Below are 18,089 nucleotides of genomic sequence, written 5' to 3' on the forward strand. Positions count from 1 at the left end.
CAAATTTAATCCATTTAATACATTTAATCCAAGAAATACATGGGATTAAATGGATTTAAATCCATTTAATCCTTAGTGCGTCACCCCTCGACCAATACCCTATCTAGCAAACCAACTGGGAAAATTAGGGTAATAAAACGGTGTCGGAGAAATTGGCACACAGCATGAAAATAGCCAAAATTCGAAATCAATTTTTCGCAGAGTAGCAGGTGAATTTTTTATGTAACAAATACCTTTTTGAATAGTTCTACATTTAATGTCGACTTTTACAAAATGCGATCTAATAAAAATGTGTCCGAATAGTCACAACATCAACAAATAAAGTTGAAAATTTCCGTTTTTGTGTGGTGACGATATTGCTTAAAAACAAGCGCGGCCGGCAACTCCATCACAAAAAAAATCAGTGGCAAATTTGTCAAAATAAGGTGGCTTTTTAACAACAAAGTTTGTTTTTTTAGACGCATTTTTAACATTGTGCACGTTGAGATATTGTGTAAACCGGCCATTCAAGCACTTTTTTGACCTAATTAAGTGCATTCCATTCTCTCTCTTATGAGCCTAGAGACATTCATGGTATTGTCATATTGTGTCGTATGAAGAGTCAACGTTTATGTTACTAATAAGAGTCTATCTTTAACACCCTGTCAAAAATTGAAGCCTCAAGCGTTGAATTACAGATTGTCATTGAGATCGAAGGCAGCTCTTTCAGTACTTTTAGACGTTTCATTTTTAAATTTGTTTGCTGTCAGTGGAATTTCAACTACAACAAAGACGTAAGACTTACCCTAGCGCTCCCGCGGTGTTTGTATAAATGTACTATCCTTCAATATCGTTCAAAAACAGAAAACAACATCGTCCAATTCCATTTTTTCTTAATTTATTTATTCTTCATATTGTTAATTTCAATACACTATAGTAAGATAAATACATCCGCTAGATAAATAAACGGTTGAAAATGTTTTACAATTCAAAATTCACATAAAATGTGTGAAAAGAAAATTAAAAATATTTCTAACAAAAAAAAATTCTTTCAATTAAATTTAAAGGAAAATTCACATGGAGCAATAGCAGCAAGTTCTGGATTAATATTGACGCTGTCGATGCATTTGATAATCAGCGTTCTATCCGTTTACAATTCTGCTATGCGACTTTGTTCGAGGTGAGTAAAACATTTTTTTTTTAAATTTCTTCTATTCAAAAAACATAAATTAATTTAGATTAAATCACCGTTACAAGAATAAGTGTTTTTGTATTTGTAATACTGAAGCATTTAATTTGTCAGATTGACTGGACCTTGGTGCAATGTTTCGTAGACTTGGAATTATTTAAACAATCCAAATTATCCAAGTCGGACAGGGAAATGTTTCGGGTTCTTGTTGAGTGCGCGATACACTCAGAACACTTAAAATACTGTTGTAAATCAACTGAAATAAATATTGAACCTTAATTTCATTCTTCACGTACCAAAAAATCGAAAAATATTTGCCTGATTGTCCAATTTTTTTACATTAATATCGACAGTTCAACACAAAATGTGAAACAAATTTTTCTGTCCTGCAGGATGTGCATATTTTTCCCAAGCGTTAAATTTGTTTCATATTTTGTATGTTGTTTATTATGTGAACAAGTGCGGCACCAACATGGCCAGTATTTTTGTTATCTCTTGATACGCTAAGGTTCCCATAATTCACTAGGGGATTTTTCTGAACATTTCTCTCCATTTTTCGTTTCTCGCAGAACTGTTTCAGTTCGAAAGAACTCTACCTCCATTTTAGTATGTTTACGAGATTTTAGAATGAATTTTGAAAGTTAATTTATTTTAAGGAGTTTTAGGAGGAGAGGCAGCTCTGATTCCATTCCATTTGTCAGTCTTAATTCAAAATCACCAAGAAACCCTACATCTCCTTTAATTTGGAAATAAACAAAATTCCAAAAGATAAGATAAAACATTGCCTCGACGAAAACTTTCGATTACTCTGTTATCTGTCCAACAAAAATAAATGCGAGCGCACACCGATTCTATTGAAATTTTTTACGATACTTTCGGTTTAACTACATTGCACATCCCAATGAAAATGAAAACGGATTTTGAAAATGTTCTAATGCAAAACTGATTGACTCACCACATCTAGTAAAAGTACGAAGTAACGAATTACCCGAGCTAAGCCATCTCAGAGAACTATTTTTTTTTTGTTTCGAATAAAGTTGAACGAACACAAAATCTACGTCGATTCGTTCCAGGAAACCGTGACAAGTCAGGTCCCGATAATTTATTGAAGTTCTACAAAAGATTTGTGTTAATTGAAAATGAATTACAGTTGATTGCGTTCACCAATCGTGTTCTCTGCAATTTAATTGGCAAACATTTTCACTCGAAGAATCGTGTATGTTTGAAGCAAAGACGAATTAAATTGAGTGTTTATTTCTTAAGGAAATCGATTCCATTTCTACGTAAACCATTTGTGGAAAATTAAGCACAAAAAATCTCAATAGAATCAGAGTCAATAAAAATGCACGTTAGCCGGGCGAGAGTAAATATGTATCGTGAACTAGAAATAATAGAATTCAGAAGGCACAATAAATTATTTTGATCGATGCGTGTGACTCACAATGCAAACTAAATCAATAGGGAGGGAGGGGAAAAAGTGTTTGTTTGTTGTTTTCTTTACTAACGTGAACCAAGTTAAGCTAAAGTAAAATCATTATTCTTCAATCATATTCTACGTATAACGTTAACGTTCTGATGATAATCACAATAAATGTCAAACCATTTTTTTTCTACTTATCTATGATTGTCTCGCCAATTTCGACCCCTTCGACCGTTTCCACCGCATTCGGCTGCAATTCATTCACGTCTGATGTTATTTCGATCTCAACCTCTTCCGTCGATGATTCACTGGACATTCCGTTTGCTGGCTTATCGAAATTTTCCGCACACTGCTTTTCCCACAAACAATATTCCTTATAATACTGGACCACCGGTATCACAAATACACTTATGTCATCAACGGTTGCGGCTGCTTTGCTATGTGCCAAACGCCAATGGTTTGATTCGTTGACCCGTCCTCGTGATTTTGCTACCAGTTCTTGTGCCACCATTGTGTAGCGATGCTTTTCGGTTGGATACTTGTTTAGTGTTTTGAACACCGTATTGCTAACCGATTCGATATCGGCAACATCCCACAGTCCATCCGTTGCCATCACTAAAATTCCGTAATCGCCATCCTCATTATTGTCGGATGGAATGGATATTACTTTGGACAGATCGCGATAATTAACTTCTGGATGTGGCGAAAGGAATGGTTTGATTGGAAGTCCTGATCCTAAGGCGCGTAAATCGTGGTCACCGAATCCCCTTGTTACACCGATGGTTCCCAACAAACGGCTTCGTTTTCCCTCACCGGTTACGATAGGCATTCGTAAATCATCAGCGGTTAACGTTTTGTACGCCCATCCTTTCATCGATCCTTGACGGTATAACACTCTTTGACCCAAATCCTTGAACATTGGACGCTTTGCATATTCCATAGCTACGTACGCTCCTCCCATCAAGGTCGGATTCAATTTTCCCGTTGACATCAGTCTTGGTCGTTCCGTATCCGGTGTATGATCATGTGAAAATGAAATCGGAAAGATATGCATCTCCGAATCACTGGCCTCCTCTCCATCACGGCTATTCAGCTCACGTTCTACAGAGTTTGGTATCACCGAATTCGAGTGCATTTTGAATACTTTCTTGGACATACGTTGACATAAGACAGCTCGAGAATCGCCAGCATTTGCTACAAACATTTTACCGAAAATGAACAATGTTACGAGAGCGGTACAACCGCCAGCATTTCGATACTTGTCACGATCTTCTGCCAGCAGAGCATCCATTTCGATGAATGCCGATTCTAATGCACCGATAATGAGCTCATCTTTTGATACGCTTCGCTGAAAGGTCATTGGATGTGGAAACGATGGTGCTGGTGCAGCAAATGTCACTGCCGGCATTAACATATCAATCACATCGACTAATTTCTCATGCAAAATGTAATGGAATTGATTGGATGCAGCTAACGCAGCACCATAGCCAGCATGTCCATCAAATGTTCCGAAATAAATATAAGGCAAGTCGGGATATTGTTTGCTTGGATGGGATAAAATGTGGCGATGAAACGCTGCTTGATCTTCATTCCATTCCGATTTTCCCGAATTGACGCATTCCGCATAACCCGTACAAAACGGCATAATGGCTATGTCCCTCGGCACGATGATAGGTCGTACATTATGATCAGCTGATGCTTTTAATTCATCTTGTGTCATCAATTGTAAAAACGGTGGTCTGGCATACGTAAATTTGTCGGGTAAATTTCGATTTGACGTTTTGTTCGGGGACGATGTCGAATGTCCAGCAGCTGGTATTGCAAGGACATCTGGGCTGACGGCTGTTAGAACACGATTTTTAATTCGATTGAACATATTGGCCAGTTAAAATCGATTTTTCTATTTATTTTAGTGTTTTTCCAACGTTTATTACAGTAGACCGAACATTTTAATAATCACTGGCGTTAAATAAGTTCATTGTTGATAACACAAATACTGACTAAAACCAAAAACGCCCTGACGCAAGTAATTAAATTTGCATAGATAAGCAAAACAACTAGAAAGTAACACACATTCAGATTAGTTGAACCGAAGCGAAACTTTTTTTTTATTATATTTACAATGTCCAGTTGGCAATTTGTTCTACAAAATACACGGTTTCGTAACTGCACACTTCACTCGAATTTTCTTCTAATTGTTTATCGTAACACCAGATTTAGGATCTCTGTCATTTACATATTGTAACTTTGTTTATTTGTTCAGCGTAGAAAACATTATTTTGTAGGAAAATAATAGGAAAACTCTTCGACTCTTTGACTTTTGATGACAGCTACACTGACGTTTTCAAACCTCATAAAAAATGTATTCTACTACGACGTTGTCATGGCACATATTCTAACGCCTCTTGTGGAAAGAAATATTATTACTTTTCAAAAAGATGCGCGGGTGCCGTCAAGAACGATCAAAAATAATGTGAAACCTACTTTCAATTTGGTTTACATTTTTGTTTAATTGAATTCCACAATGAGTTACAATGCGTAATGTTGTTGGTTATTATTGAAGCAAGATTTTTTTTTGATTCTAGTCGTAGAGGTATTTGATTATTATTAAGTGTTGACGAACTGAAAGTCAAAAATTATTGATTTATGGTTCATTCATGATTCATGAATTTTATTTGGCATTATTGGTGTCTTCTGGGCGTGTATTAAAACCAACAAAAAATATGATGACATCAGACAAAACAAGAGAGAAAGAGAACTTTCACAATTCGATCGGTTTAATAGAACAATCGATATCGTAAAAAAATAACGCACGAAACGTTCATCCTAATTAGCTGTATGTGTGCCATGTCCAAGAGCGTAGTCCTTAATAAATAAAAACAAAAAAAAACTTTCATTTCGGAAATATGGAATGATAGTGCATTCAAACTGTTGAATCTTTATTTTGCAGATCGAAGTCGAACGGACAAATGGTAGAGAATGTCTTATCGAATCAAAATTCGACATACCTCAGTCAACAGAGAATCGAACAATACTTTAAGTCACTCCACGAATCGAATGGTAAACAAATGTTCTATCCAACGTTAATGCAAAAGAATGGTGGCAAAAGTGGTAGCGAAAAGGTAACGATTCTTTTACTGTTTTTTTTTTTTTTAATGAAAAATGAATTTTAAGTGGATAATGTGACATCATGACCAATGATTTGCATTTTGAATTGTTTAGTATTCGATGGGTGAGTCAGTGATGCCGTACTGGTTACCACAAATGCAGAAAAAACATTCCGTTTCAACATTACCACATCACCGTCCAATGGTGTTAGTGCCGGCTGGTGTTGGAAATGGGGTAAGTGAGAAAGCATAAGATGTTAATTAACTTTAGAAATCAGTTCAATGACACCGAGTGCAAAGTACTTTATTAGAACAACAATTTATGCAACAGTGCAAACAGTGCTTTTAACAGTGGCATCTAAAGTTTGCAAATCCTGTATATAAATATTTGAAAATTGCACTTGATGCAGGCTCATACATTCATAAAAAAGGGTTGAGGATAGGTCAATCATCGGAACGTTTTATGAGGCTTAATACAATGTTTTCTTGTATCCCCGATTTGTACTGATAACTTAGCTTAGAAAAGTCTTCAGGAACTCTTAATGGAACATCGAACAAATTCTAAAAATTCCTTTTCTCACATAAATGAACACATTGACACCACTACTCTAAAATTCATCGGGGATGACCGGACCGCCACTATCTCAATACAATAGTATAAATTAAATTTGTCAGGAATACGACCAAAAATGTCTCAGGCTAGCTTGTATGCCCAGATAATACTGCTAATCTTATCCCGATAACGGAGTAAATCAACAGTTATTTGCACTGGGTTCAAACCTAACAAAATTTTCCTTAAAGTTCCTTCCTCAGCAGTCTCTCTTCACAAGCTCATTTTCATTTTATTTAAGTCCTGCAATCCCAGAAAAGTGATTTTTACCAACCTTCGTTTGTGGGAGCCCATTCATTTGAAGTGGTAGCCTTTCAAAGACAATTTTTTTTATGAGGATAAAGGATAAATATAATCGTTTCAGCAGATCGCGGTATCGACTTTCACAAAAGAATGTCTTAGTCATAGTCTCATTTTATCACAATTAACGTGATTACGATAAAAAATGTTAAAGACGTTAAGATTTTGCTATTTTGTCTTGAATGAAAATGGTTGTAAAAAACTTATTTGCAAGATCCAATCGTAGTTAAAATCTAATCGGCCTACATGCCATCCGGCAGCTCAATAATGAATGGTTTTTATTACAAAAGTCATTAGTGTCTTTTGATCGAATATGAAATTATATTTCTTCTTGAAATTATTGTTTGCGTTCATCTTTCTCATATCAATAAAGTAAAATGTATATTTCAACTCCAAAGAACTAGATCTCTCTCTATATTGGTTGAAATTAACTCATCTCATTATTTATTAAAATTATGAATATTTCATATGTGACTTTTGAATGTTTAAATTTTCTCTAATTAAAATACAGGAAATTCAAAGGCAATTGAACAGTTAGTTAGTTTTGCATTTGGTCCATAAATAATGAATGAAAAGAAAGACGAAAGAAAAAAAAAAGTCCGTTAACTAATTGATAAAAGAAGTTATATACTACTGTGTGTTCTGTGTTGAGTGTTGATACGTTCGTGATTTCTCTTTCGTTTCTTTTGACAAAAGAATGTCTCCAAGTGAATAACAAAGGATTGAAAATAAAAGCGACACCGTACGTGAATAAAAGAGTTTGCAGAAATCACTGGATTTCAGAGAAGCTTTATTGAATGATAATTTTCATTGAATGAAAAAAGTGGCTGCTTATAGCAGCACACATTTTTCATCCGGCAAAACAATTTTTCGATGTAACATTTCGAGACCGGAGCTCTCGCTAATGTTTGTGAATTCAATATTAGATTAGACCAACAATTTAATTCAGAAAAATGAACATTCGAACCATCACAATTTTATTTTTATTTTTTTGAAAAACGGACTGGAATTTAGATGTAATTAGGGCCGACGGAGTAGTCATTTATAGTCAAGAGCACCCATCTCTACCTGACCTCCAGTATCAGTAGAAGATTTTGCAAGAAATTTTTTGTTTATGTTGACGCAGTGCTGTCACACAAATTTGCTAAATATTGCAGTGCCAATATTATTATTTGTTTCCCGTTGCTTTCAATGAAAATTGGGGGAGGATTTTCTCTTCGGAAAATGGAAAATTGTTTTTCCAGCTTTTCAATTCCAAAAATTTTTTACTGTTCTGGAAAGGTCATATTTCATGAAAGAACGTTTTATGGAGGAGTCGGTATTAGGGTTCATCCCAAAAAGTGTACCGGAAAAGTAAACTTGCTAAAAACCAAGTACGTGGGACTCGACATCATATCATTGAAAATGGAAATCATTTGGGCTGTGTACGCACGCAATTAAGACATGAATCCATAACACAACCAATCAGCAACCAAATGGAAGCTCGGAATACCTTCAAAAAATTATATTGAAAAGCGATGATGGATTAACAATTCATTAAAAATTAATGAAAACAAGCGAAATTGTTCAACGATCAAATTATTTAAAGTTATGTAAGAGCATGACCACCAAGAGTTTGATCATCGAATTGAATTCGGGTATTGAATTGTACGGTCATCGTAAATAATACTGGAGACCCCGATTCATTGGCCCTGTATGCCTCTGTTTTAAGTACTATGACATAAAAGAAGTGTTTTTCTCTCTTCCGATCAAATTCAATTTCAATTTACCATCTTCTTCAATTATCCAATTTCAATCAATTTAAAGCGTAAAATTAAAGTGCTTTTTTGTGTGTTGGATAACATTCGATTTTGTTGCTATGAAAATTTCACTTTTTTTTCACGCAGCCAAATTAACACTTTGGGGGGTTACACTTGACTTGAGTTCTGTTCCAAATTAGAGAAGGCACGTGGTAATTAATTTTCATCGGACAAAATGTGTAATTCAGATACGGAGTTATGCCGGTAAAAATTTAAATCATTTCGATGATAAATTATCGCATAACAAACCGAGTCAATAAGTCGACCAGCGCAAACATATAATAATCATAACACTATTTTAATTGCAATTTACTTTTGTTTTCATCCGACACACTTTTCACCAGTCAATTTACAAATTTGCACATCTCGGATATGTAATACGTGAACATGAAATAAATAGAAAAACAACAACAACCATCTGATTCGTCAAAACTATTTCACTCGAATTTCACAGTTTGATGCGTGTAAATAACGTAATTAATTTAATTTACCTTTTTATTTGTGTAACGATGGTTTTTTTCTTCGTCTTTATGTGAAGCCAACGTATTACATATAACGTGTCTCTAAGTTGATGTTATATTCGTTATCTGATGATATTTTACCTGAAAATTATGAATTGCATTTCGCTGAGAGTTAATTGCGAGTAATTTTGAAAGTAAATTAAATATTGTCAGCTGCTGCTAACAAATTTATTGAGTTAGTTAAATGCTTAAAAATAATTTGTTATTAACGTTCGTTCAACTGGTTCACGATACAATCAGAGATTACTATCATCCTGATATATATACCGCTCAGAGATTTGTTCGCATGAAAATAGCAGTCTTGAAAGTAGTTTTGTAATTGGCTTGTAAAGTAAAAATTTAATTGTTCTCCGCATAGTGCATGTGTAATAATTACATTTTAAACTGTGCTACGTGATCAAAAAATTAAAACGGTCTGTACAGCATATTATCGGTACTGTTAATTAACGCATGCATAGCGCTTTACGATTGACTAAAATAGCATTCAGCTCTCTAACGGTCACTTATCAGTCATTCGCGAATATATCCATCCAGGGAGACAATTATACCATACAATTAGAAAACGAAGCACGACTGAAAGTAAGTGCAGGTCCGACAAAGATTAATTTTAGAGGTATTTTCACCTGGGTGCGCAGAGGAGAAAATCTTGAGTTTGTGAAAGGGTATGACTAATAATTACAGCCTCTTAATTCTTTGACTATTAATTTTGTGTCGGAAAATATTCTGTAAACAAATATTGTCTTCATTAAGTGACACTTTACAGAAACGGTGACTGTGTGTGTCCTGTGTACCACTGCCAATAAAACTGTTAAAGTAGCAGAAAGTTTCCATAGCAACCATTCCTACAACATCATCGAGAGTCAGAAATCGTCGAGAATAATCACTACAATAGACGTGTGATTCCTGATAATTCCTCAAAGACATCCAAAGTCATAGAAAGAGATTAACTCCAGTGGGGGCAGTAGAAGTCGTGAAAAAATTTACGTTACCTTTACTTTCTTACAGCCTGTAAATATTTTTCATATCCAGAATGAGCACCAGCTGGATCTGCTAACACACACTTATTGTATGATAAACAATCAAAACACATTCGTAACAATGTGTTTACTTCATTCATACGTGTTATGTGCGCGTAGATGACGTTAACGTAGAAATGCACTGTGTGTAGGTTGTCTTTGAATTGTATACAATACAAAGTGTTTTTGTTTGTACACCAGCTGGTGATATTCAGCTGGAGCTCATTCTGCATATGAGAAACTTTTAGCAATTGTACATCATGGTTTATATTCATGAATGGTTTACATATAACGTAATCCAAGTGTTTGAACTAGAATCGAAGTCGAAGGTTATTTTCTTAGTCATAAATTTGAAATGACTGTGAGTGCTAAACAATTCGACTAAATTTTTCTTTTTCTTTTCGTTTTTTCCCTGTTTTCCCTCCTTCAAATACAAAATTTCAAATTTTAAAAATTCAATTTAATCCAGTCGAAGTTTAATAGACAAATAACACGAGATTATACGAGAATGTTAATCGAAACAGCAATTTTGTTGTTCTTGATCAATAACAACGCAGATATTTTTCATTTTTTTTCTAACTTATTAGAATGTATTGCCCAACGTTTCTGCTAAACATTAATCAACCGCACCAATCCCGAAAAAGGTGTTTTTCTTAAAAAAAAAAAAAAAAAAAAAAAATTGCTTGCATAAAAACCATTGTGTACATGTCTCGAAGCGATTTTCTATGGAAATATGAGATGACAAGACAGAAATTATTACAAACAGAATATATGAACTGAACGTATGCTATAAAATCATATATTATCGTCGATTACATAAGGAGATCATAACACATATGTAGACAGGCATCTAAAAGCGAAAAAAAAATTAGTTTCATAATTTGAATAAAACTTTTTGAACAAAACAATAAATTTTATTCACAAATGCGGAGGTAAACATTTGTTCGTGGGAACTTTTTACGTTCCTCTTCAGGTGTAAGCTGCATATTGTACCTAAGACCATTCATCAAGTATATGTATGCTCATTTTGTGTCTTTCGATAGTCATACACACATAGAGAGCCATGCAAGCATTTAACATACCATACATCTGATGATGAAGTGTATAAAAGTCTCGTATTGAAATTCCTATCGATATTTCTCATATTTACCAAACTTGTATACGTATACACTGTGTACAGTGCAATTTTCCAAGCGATATAAATAGATAGAATGGTATTTTAGTGGACAATTTAAAATTCTTTATGTTTTATGCGAAAAATTGCGAAATTTCAATGTTTCAAATGCAGACGTACAAGTCCATATATGTATTCGGCTGGCAATTCAGAAGACATTATTCAGAAAATAAATCAATTATTCATTAGCTTCTCTTATATCAATAAATTGTTATCGTTTTGTTCGATGTTCGATGCTCAAATTCAAAACTTGAAAAAGTTAAAAAAAATTTTTTTTAAATAAATAGCTAATGGATATGAGAAAGAAAGAAAAAAGAAACGGTTGGGTTGTACCAGAATAATTTAAAAAAAATTAAAAAATGATATCAGCAGATTATTTTGCTTTACCACTATACGAACAAAAAAAGAAAAGAACTCGAGGGCAGCGAATTTTAATTCTGTCAACGAAATATTTGATAGATCATTATTCAATTGACTAATTTAGACTAAACAAACGACTAACATGAGTGTAAATAATGAAATCTCACAAGTAATAGGAAACCTCTGTTGGTCTGTAGGAGCAACACATTTTTTTTCAGCACTTTTTTCTTTGCTATCTGTTTTTCGATGAAATAACTTCACTCTGGTAATTAATATCATTGAACTGTCATAGAAGTGAAGTTGGTGTACATAAAAATAGAAAGCTGCCATTTGTAATAATGACGAAATGTGCTAAAATGTACTACGAATTACACGAAAAATTGACGAGTCAATCCGTCAACATTATCTTCAAATTTAGCTTTTTTTACAAAATATTGAGAACTTACAAAGTCTAAGAAATGGATATCAAGCCTGCCCAGGTTCACCAATGAAATGGAACCCGCGAGAAGGCAAATTGCAACATAGAATCAAACTGAATATCAACCGTTTAAATATCGAATTGTGATTTGTCACTTGTATTTCGTATGACATTTTTAATGTGACAATACGAGTTTGTGAAGAAACTCGGAAATTGAGTCGCTCAGGTCTGATTTCCACTTCAAAATTTTCATCGTAAGAATGCATCTTAACGAGAGAGACGAAGTTCAACCAATAGAACTCCTTCACGGTGTTCTCTTACGGCAAAATTTTTTAAATGGAAACCAGTTTTAACCTCTAGATGTAAGGAAAATCTTCACCGTAAAATTTAAGTAAGAAAGCTTAAGGTACATTTGAAGAACTGATGAACATTTTCAAGTAAACTTTTATGAACAAAATCATTTTTTAGGTTCAAATTGAACGTACGTTTGTCATGAAGCTGATTAAACTTTAAACAAAGCTAATATTTTGAGTTTTTTCATTATAAAATTGAACTTAATTGGCCGTTTTGTATGCAATATAGATTACCGGTAATTTACCGGTAAGTTTATCGAAAATTTCGGTAATACCGTTTACAGGTATTTTTTACAGTGTTTTCGACTAACGAAACTCTAAAATTGTTTCACAATAATCCTGAACTAATAAGAGCGTTGTGCTCCTCGCTCTCCTATTGTCCACTTTCAGAAATAATCTTCCAAGTAAAGCCACAAAAATGAATTGTATTATTAAATACATAATTTCCAGCATAATGATATTTCGTTTACAATAACCTCCAGCAATCACTCACCACATTACGTATACTTTCCATTTCAATTCTGTTTAATTACCCATTGAATCGGCTGCACATTAATCGTTGCATCAAAATGCTGCAGTAACAACAACAACAAAAAATGATAAAATTAAAGTTATTATGATGATTGCGTATGCAGTGTATATATATACGTGCGGTTGCGATATGTTTTTATATTTTACAAAAACGGTTTGATAGGAACTATGGATGTATAACTTAAACAACACCAAAAAAAAAAAACATCAGAATTTGCTGCTTGAGTAAAAAAAGTTGCTTTCACTTCTGTTGCATTGGATCATATTGAAAGTGTTGTTATCGGTAAAATTAACAACTTCGAGTGAAATGCAATTAAATTTTTAAATTGCTGGTAACAGAAAGAAAGATATGTTCGCTTGAAGTACATAATTCTTAATAATTTTGTAGCTTGCAGCAGGTATTTATCTAAAAAAAATATCCAGCCATGCCATGGTCAGTGTAACTAGTTCAAAAATTGATTTCAATCAAACGATCAAAGCAATGCCTATACACACCCAATCTAATAATTCTCCTCATTACAGCAGGCATCACGATCGACATCCAGTTTCAACGATTAAAAATTAACTTTTTCTTTGTTCTTGTATTTTAGATCTCAATGGTACCATTATATCCACCGCCTATGATGCCGCCAATGCATCCGCCACAAATGCTTTATCCACCAATGCCGCCAGGAGTGATATTACCGCATCCATATCCGATACCCATGCGATATTCACCTGAAGTCGAAGAGAAATTGGAACGGATCCGAGTGGCACGATCGAAAGAGAGACGCAGTGAACGAGAACGACGAAAATCGGAATCGGACATGGAAATACGTAAAGCGCTAACTTATACGTGAGTAGAATAGCCTTATTACACATTGCACAGTCATTTAAAACTAAATCAATTGTTACTGACTGTTAAAGTGGATTGGATCGTGCCATTGCCGAAAGTTTTCTGGAACAACAAGAACGTACAAACGGAAGCAACATTGATTGTACCAGTTTGAACGAACGTGGCCGGTGTGAAGATGTTGCTATGTAAATGTGTTTTTTTTCGAGATTTTCATAATCAATTTCTGAATTTTGTTTATTTCTTTCATTTCTTCGCGTGTAAATTCTTGTACAATATTTTGTATTTTAAAAATAAAGATTTTGATTTTTTATGTTAAGTTTTAGAAGTCCTCGTCACTAAGTATTGACGATTTCATCGGTTTGTTCGTTGATTCGCCGGCCATCAGTAGATGATTAGCTGCTGAATCGTCGTCCTCATCATCTAAGTCATCGACCAAATTTATTTCACTGTCCGACTCATCATCCGAGCCGAGAGAACTATCCAAATCAGAACCGGCCAACATACTGCCAACAAACCGTCTATCAGTACGACCAACTGAAACAATACAAAATCTCGTTGATACTTTGGTAACACTATACTTGTACACTGCATAACGTGTAACAGTACCTCCCAGGCCGGACTGGCTACCAAAAGGCAAAAAATTTAAACTCTCATAGCTAGTTCTAGTATGGTTAGTCCGGGTCTGGGTAGCTCAAAAAATGACTGAAACTGTGCTTTTCCCTACATCAAGAACGATATCTTCGACGTCAATCAAACATTACCTGCAGTTCTAACCCGCAACCGTGTATGCGCTCTCGGCTCACCAGCACCAGTAAGTTCTTCTTTGAGGTCTCGTTTTTCATCAATAATCCGCCGTTCGGCTTCTTCATTATCCAATCCATCCTCATCCGAGTCGATTAAACCATCCGGCAAAAATGTCATTGAATTTTCAGCTGGTTTCGCTATTGGCATCGGCGTTTGCGGTACCTTAACTCTACTGGCTATTTGCACACGAAGTGCATCCAAGCAACGAATTCGAACAAAATATTGGTCGTACAAAGTCTTTAGTTCACCCTCGAGTCGCTCGAACTCTTCTAAAAATGCTGGACGTATTTTCTGCAGTGCATCCAGGCGCTGCTTCGATCGCTCCAAATCGGCAGTTTTTCGTTCAAGCTTAGAGCTGACAGCATTTTTTTCGGTTTTACTGGTTTCCAGTGCCGATTTTGACGAGCCTAGCTTTTGATTCAATGAAAATATTGAATTTTTCAGATACTTTTCCACATTCGACAGTTCCAACGGTCGACTGGCTTGCAGATTTCGAGTTTCCTATTGATCATAACGTTCTAATGGATTAAATGTACAGCACTTTGTTGAACTTAGGACACCTACTTTATTGATGACTTCCTTGGCTAACAGGTCGTACACCAATGCTCCCTTGTTTGTCAGGTCGGAAGCCAATTCTCTCACTCTTCGCAAATCATCAACCTAGTAAATTGATTTTTTTTAATTTAGAGCAAAATCGACAATTTTTGCATCGGATATCCTATGCAAAACTCGAAGAGGACAGACAATGCTGCAATGGATACTGGTTTTGATTTTTGTTACTATAATCCAATGAAATGAATAAATGTTACGATGATCCCCTTCAACTTTAGTCTGATAAATACGCAACTGTCGTCAGTACCAATATCGTATCGGCAAGCATATCCTTTTCAACGACCCACCTTATCTCCCAGATCAATGTTTGTAGAGCTCAATACATCTTCTTCCTTTTCGATTTCCGTCGGAGCATTCAGCAACAACGTCGTCAATTTTAGCAATTCGGTTGCTGCACCAGTTGTACACGCATACAGTTTTCTCGGATTCAATTTAATACCAACTTTGGTTACGAAAAACTCCACCGCCGATCGTATCAATAAAATTCTTTCCACTTCATTGTCGGTTCCACCCAACAATATTGCATCCGATTCAAATCGTTCAGCCAACCATTGCAAAATGTGTGCAACAATTTTGAAATTACCAATGCTGCCATAGACTGAACAGAGCGGTGATATTGAGAAGTCGTTAGGATAGTCGAGATGCTTCAGGTGTTCCGAGAGGTCTGTTACGGTCACGGGACAACGTTTTATCAAATGTTGAAGATTCAAATTGGAAAATTTAATTTACCTCTAACATCTTTGAAAGACATAATGCCACTCAGTTCATTGAAACTATGTCAAAGTTATTGTTTTGGTAACCGTTGCTATGTGCTTTATTGCGTTGTTATCCACAACGAACGGCACTCATGTTGGAAAGCATGAATGATTCTAATGTTGTTGACAACACAATCTGACATGATGGCTTAACGACAATACGGAAACGAATATATCGTACACGGATACGCAGGATTTCAAACTACCGTATATATACTGATTAAATATGCGTACAGTTACAGTAGCTTTATGTCTCTTAGTCATATGAGGATGGTTATAGCGGTATGTCGATGAAATGGTCTGGTTATTTGGGTGAATTTAGTTATTCATGGAAAATCACGCTCTAACTTTATTTTCCAACGCATTAATTGAATCAATTAGTAATGACTATTCACTGGTAAGTGTTTGCGATATTAGGCCTATAATAGCCGTGTGTGTTTCTGCGGCATAATTCGGTTCGTTCTGCTCTTAACATCACAAATAAAAAGTTTGAATGGCTGTAAACCCTTCATAACAGCACATTTGATAGCAAACTAAAAAAAAACGTTCGAAAGTCCGATCAGACCATTAGATCGCTTGTCAACAGCGAAAAGTCAGATTTTTTTAGATTAACTTCGGCTTACCGATTTCAAAAATTCACTCTATAGACGAGATGTATTACTCATGTTTTACTACAGCAAAAAGTTATCATTGGACATCCGAAATGCATCCCGTACACATATAGGTATCATTATCTTCAGTTGGCTAGTCGAATACTTCATTGATTAACCTGTAACATACGGCTATTCATCTGTTATCGATAACGACGACAAAAATAATGACAAGCTCTGGGTAATATGGTCCTTTATATAGTAAAATTCATTGTAAAGAAAATGAAGTACAAGATTTGAAATCAACCGACTAAATACTTTGATCGATCGAAGTTATAGACCTCATAATGTTCATATGCTTCCCGTCTGTAACAGGTTAAAATACACCGAAAAACGATGAAAGAGTCGCGTGACAATAAAAAGTATTTGGAAATATAAACTAAAAATGGTAAGGTCGGTCTGCAATTATTGGAACAAATTGAAAGCAAGATTAACACGGCAACCCATGAACGTAGAGCAACCAGCTACCTATAATTAAAAGAATTGCAGTTAGGCATGGGCGATATTGATTATCGATAATTATGAATTATCGATTATCGATAATCGATAATTTTTTCTATCGAAAATTAATCAAAAAAATATCGATAATTGATAATTATTGAAATTTGGATAATTATCAAGATATCGATACTTCGATAAGTCAATAAAAATACTTGAAATTGTAATTCTATCAGGAATTCCATTTATAGTACATTACTATGCAAGGGAAGTAAAGTGATATCTCGTATCCAGATGAGAAAAAGTATCCGAGGGCGGCAGCCCGAGGTACTTTTACTCATCGTGATACGAGATATCACTTTATTTTCCGTGTGTAGTACGACGTTTTACTATGCGAGTGATGTAAAGGTTATTGCCTATACATGTAATAGCCTTATTACATGCACCAGCATAGTAAAATATTTAATGCATATAGTACGCAACAGTGCGCGAAGTTGTCATTTTCGATCATTACAACCATACGAATAAGAGAAATTTAATAATTATCGAAATATCGATTTTTTGATAATTATCGATAATTATCAAATTATCGATAATGATATGATTAATCGAATATCGATAATTTCTTTCGATTGATAATATCGATAATTTTTAACGCCTCCCATGCCTAATTGCAGTTGCTATCCAACGCGGAAATGTTGCCTCAATGTTAGGGACCTAAATTTGTAAAATCTGTTCAAATTAGTATATCCTTATAATCAAAACGCAGAAAAATTCGTCTAGGTGAAGTACGACAAGGAGGATTTTCAGGTAACTAAAAACGATCAACCGTATTACATGCCACTATTGGACACTACTATAAACGAGAAGCTTGAACAGAAACCAATTTAGTAATAGAATTAAAATAGAAAATGTTTGGACACTGGATAGTATCAGAATGTGGGCATTGTATTTTTCCATTCAGACAGGAGTCATAATTTCTTTGTGCGACCTAACACCTGGGACTATTTTTAGGAAAACATTTTCCCATATTTTCCTAAGTTTTCGTACATTGTCACGAATTTTTCCAACATTTCTCGAAATATTAAGGAAGATATGGAAGTTCAAGAAAAAGTTGGGAAATTTCAGGATAATTTGGGTATCAAATTTTTACAAACACAGTTCACTGGTTTAAAACACCCATCACATATGCAAGTGCATACACGCAAAAACTCAGAA

At 34.8% G+C, this 18,089-nt stretch overlaps 3 protein-coding genes across 4 annotated transcripts in view; 1 reads left to right on the forward strand and 2 right to left on the reverse strand.

Moving 5' to 3' along the window:
* Positions 1-13,928, forward strand: part of LOC119070329 — a 26,316-nt gene extending 12,388 nt beyond the window's left edge. Inside the window, exons 3-7 of one of the 2 annotated variants that reach the window (XM_037174598.1) lie at positions 1,047-1,159; positions 5,539-5,710; positions 5,811-5,930; positions 13,368-13,612; positions 13,684-13,928. In XM_037174598.1, coding sequence (XP_037030493.1) covers positions 1,047-1,159; positions 5,539-5,710; positions 5,811-5,930; positions 13,368-13,612; positions 13,684-13,801 — 768 coding nt within the window. In that variant the 3' untranslated portion in view covers positions 13,802-13,928. The remainder of the gene's footprint in view (positions 1-1,046; positions 1,160-5,538; positions 5,711-5,810; positions 5,931-13,367; positions 13,613-13,683) is intronic. The other variant, XM_037174599.1, reaches the window with a different exon arrangement.
* Positions 1,068-4,925, reverse strand: LOC119070328 (protein phosphatase 1H). Its single transcript, XM_037174597.1, has 2 exons — positions 2,783-4,925; positions 1,068-1,190 (listed from the first exon to the last, which is right to left on the reverse strand). Exons 1-2 carry the CDS (start codon positions 4,462-4,464, stop codon positions 1,130-1,132), a joined length of 1,743 nt encoding a protein of 580 aa, XP_037030492.1. The 5' UTR covers positions 4,465-4,925; the 3' UTR covers positions 1,068-1,129.
* LOC119070330 (clusterin-associated protein 1) lies at positions 13,897-15,884 on the reverse strand. Its single transcript, XM_037174600.1, has 5 exons — positions 15,758-15,884; positions 15,316-15,692; positions 14,981-15,076; positions 14,374-14,917; positions 13,897-14,146 (listed from the first exon to the last, which is right to left on the reverse strand). Exons 1-5 carry the CDS (start codon positions 15,777-15,779, stop codon positions 13,932-13,934), a joined length of 1,254 nt encoding a protein of 417 aa, XP_037030495.1. The 5' UTR covers positions 15,780-15,884; the 3' UTR covers positions 13,897-13,931.
* Between the last annotated feature and the right edge of the window lie 2,205 nt (positions 15,885-18,089).

The sequence above is a fragment of the Bradysia coprophila genome, assembly GCF_014529535.1.
Source record: "Bradysia coprophila strain Holo2 chromosome X unlocalized genomic scaffold, BU_Bcop_v1 contig_79, whole genome shotgun sequence".
In the NCBI taxonomy this organism is placed as follows: domain Eukaryota; kingdom Metazoa; phylum Arthropoda; class Insecta; order Diptera; family Sciaridae; genus Bradysia; species Bradysia coprophila.

Excerpts from the sequence above, each read along its gene's own strand:
- LOC119070328 (XM_037174597.1), bottom strand. The coding sequence starts at position 4,464 with ATGTTCAATCGAATTAAAAATCGTGTTCTAACAGCCGTCAGCCCAGAT. Across the intron at positions 1,191-2,782 it reads GGCGAGACAATCATAGATAA|AAGAAATTTAAAAAAAAAAT; the intron begins GTAGAAAAAAAA and ends TTTTTTGAATAG.
- LOC119070330 (XM_037174600.1), bottom strand. The coding sequence starts at position 15,779 with ATGTCTTTCAAAGATGTTAGAG. Across the intron at positions 15,693-15,757 it reads GTCTTTCAAAGATGTTAGAG|ACCTCTCGGAACACCTGAAG; the intron begins GTAAATTAAATT and ends TGACCGTAACAG. Across the intron at positions 15,077-15,315 it reads ACATTGATCTGGGAGATAAG|GTTGATGATTTGCGAAGAGT; the intron begins GTGGGTCGTTGA and ends TCAATTTACTAG.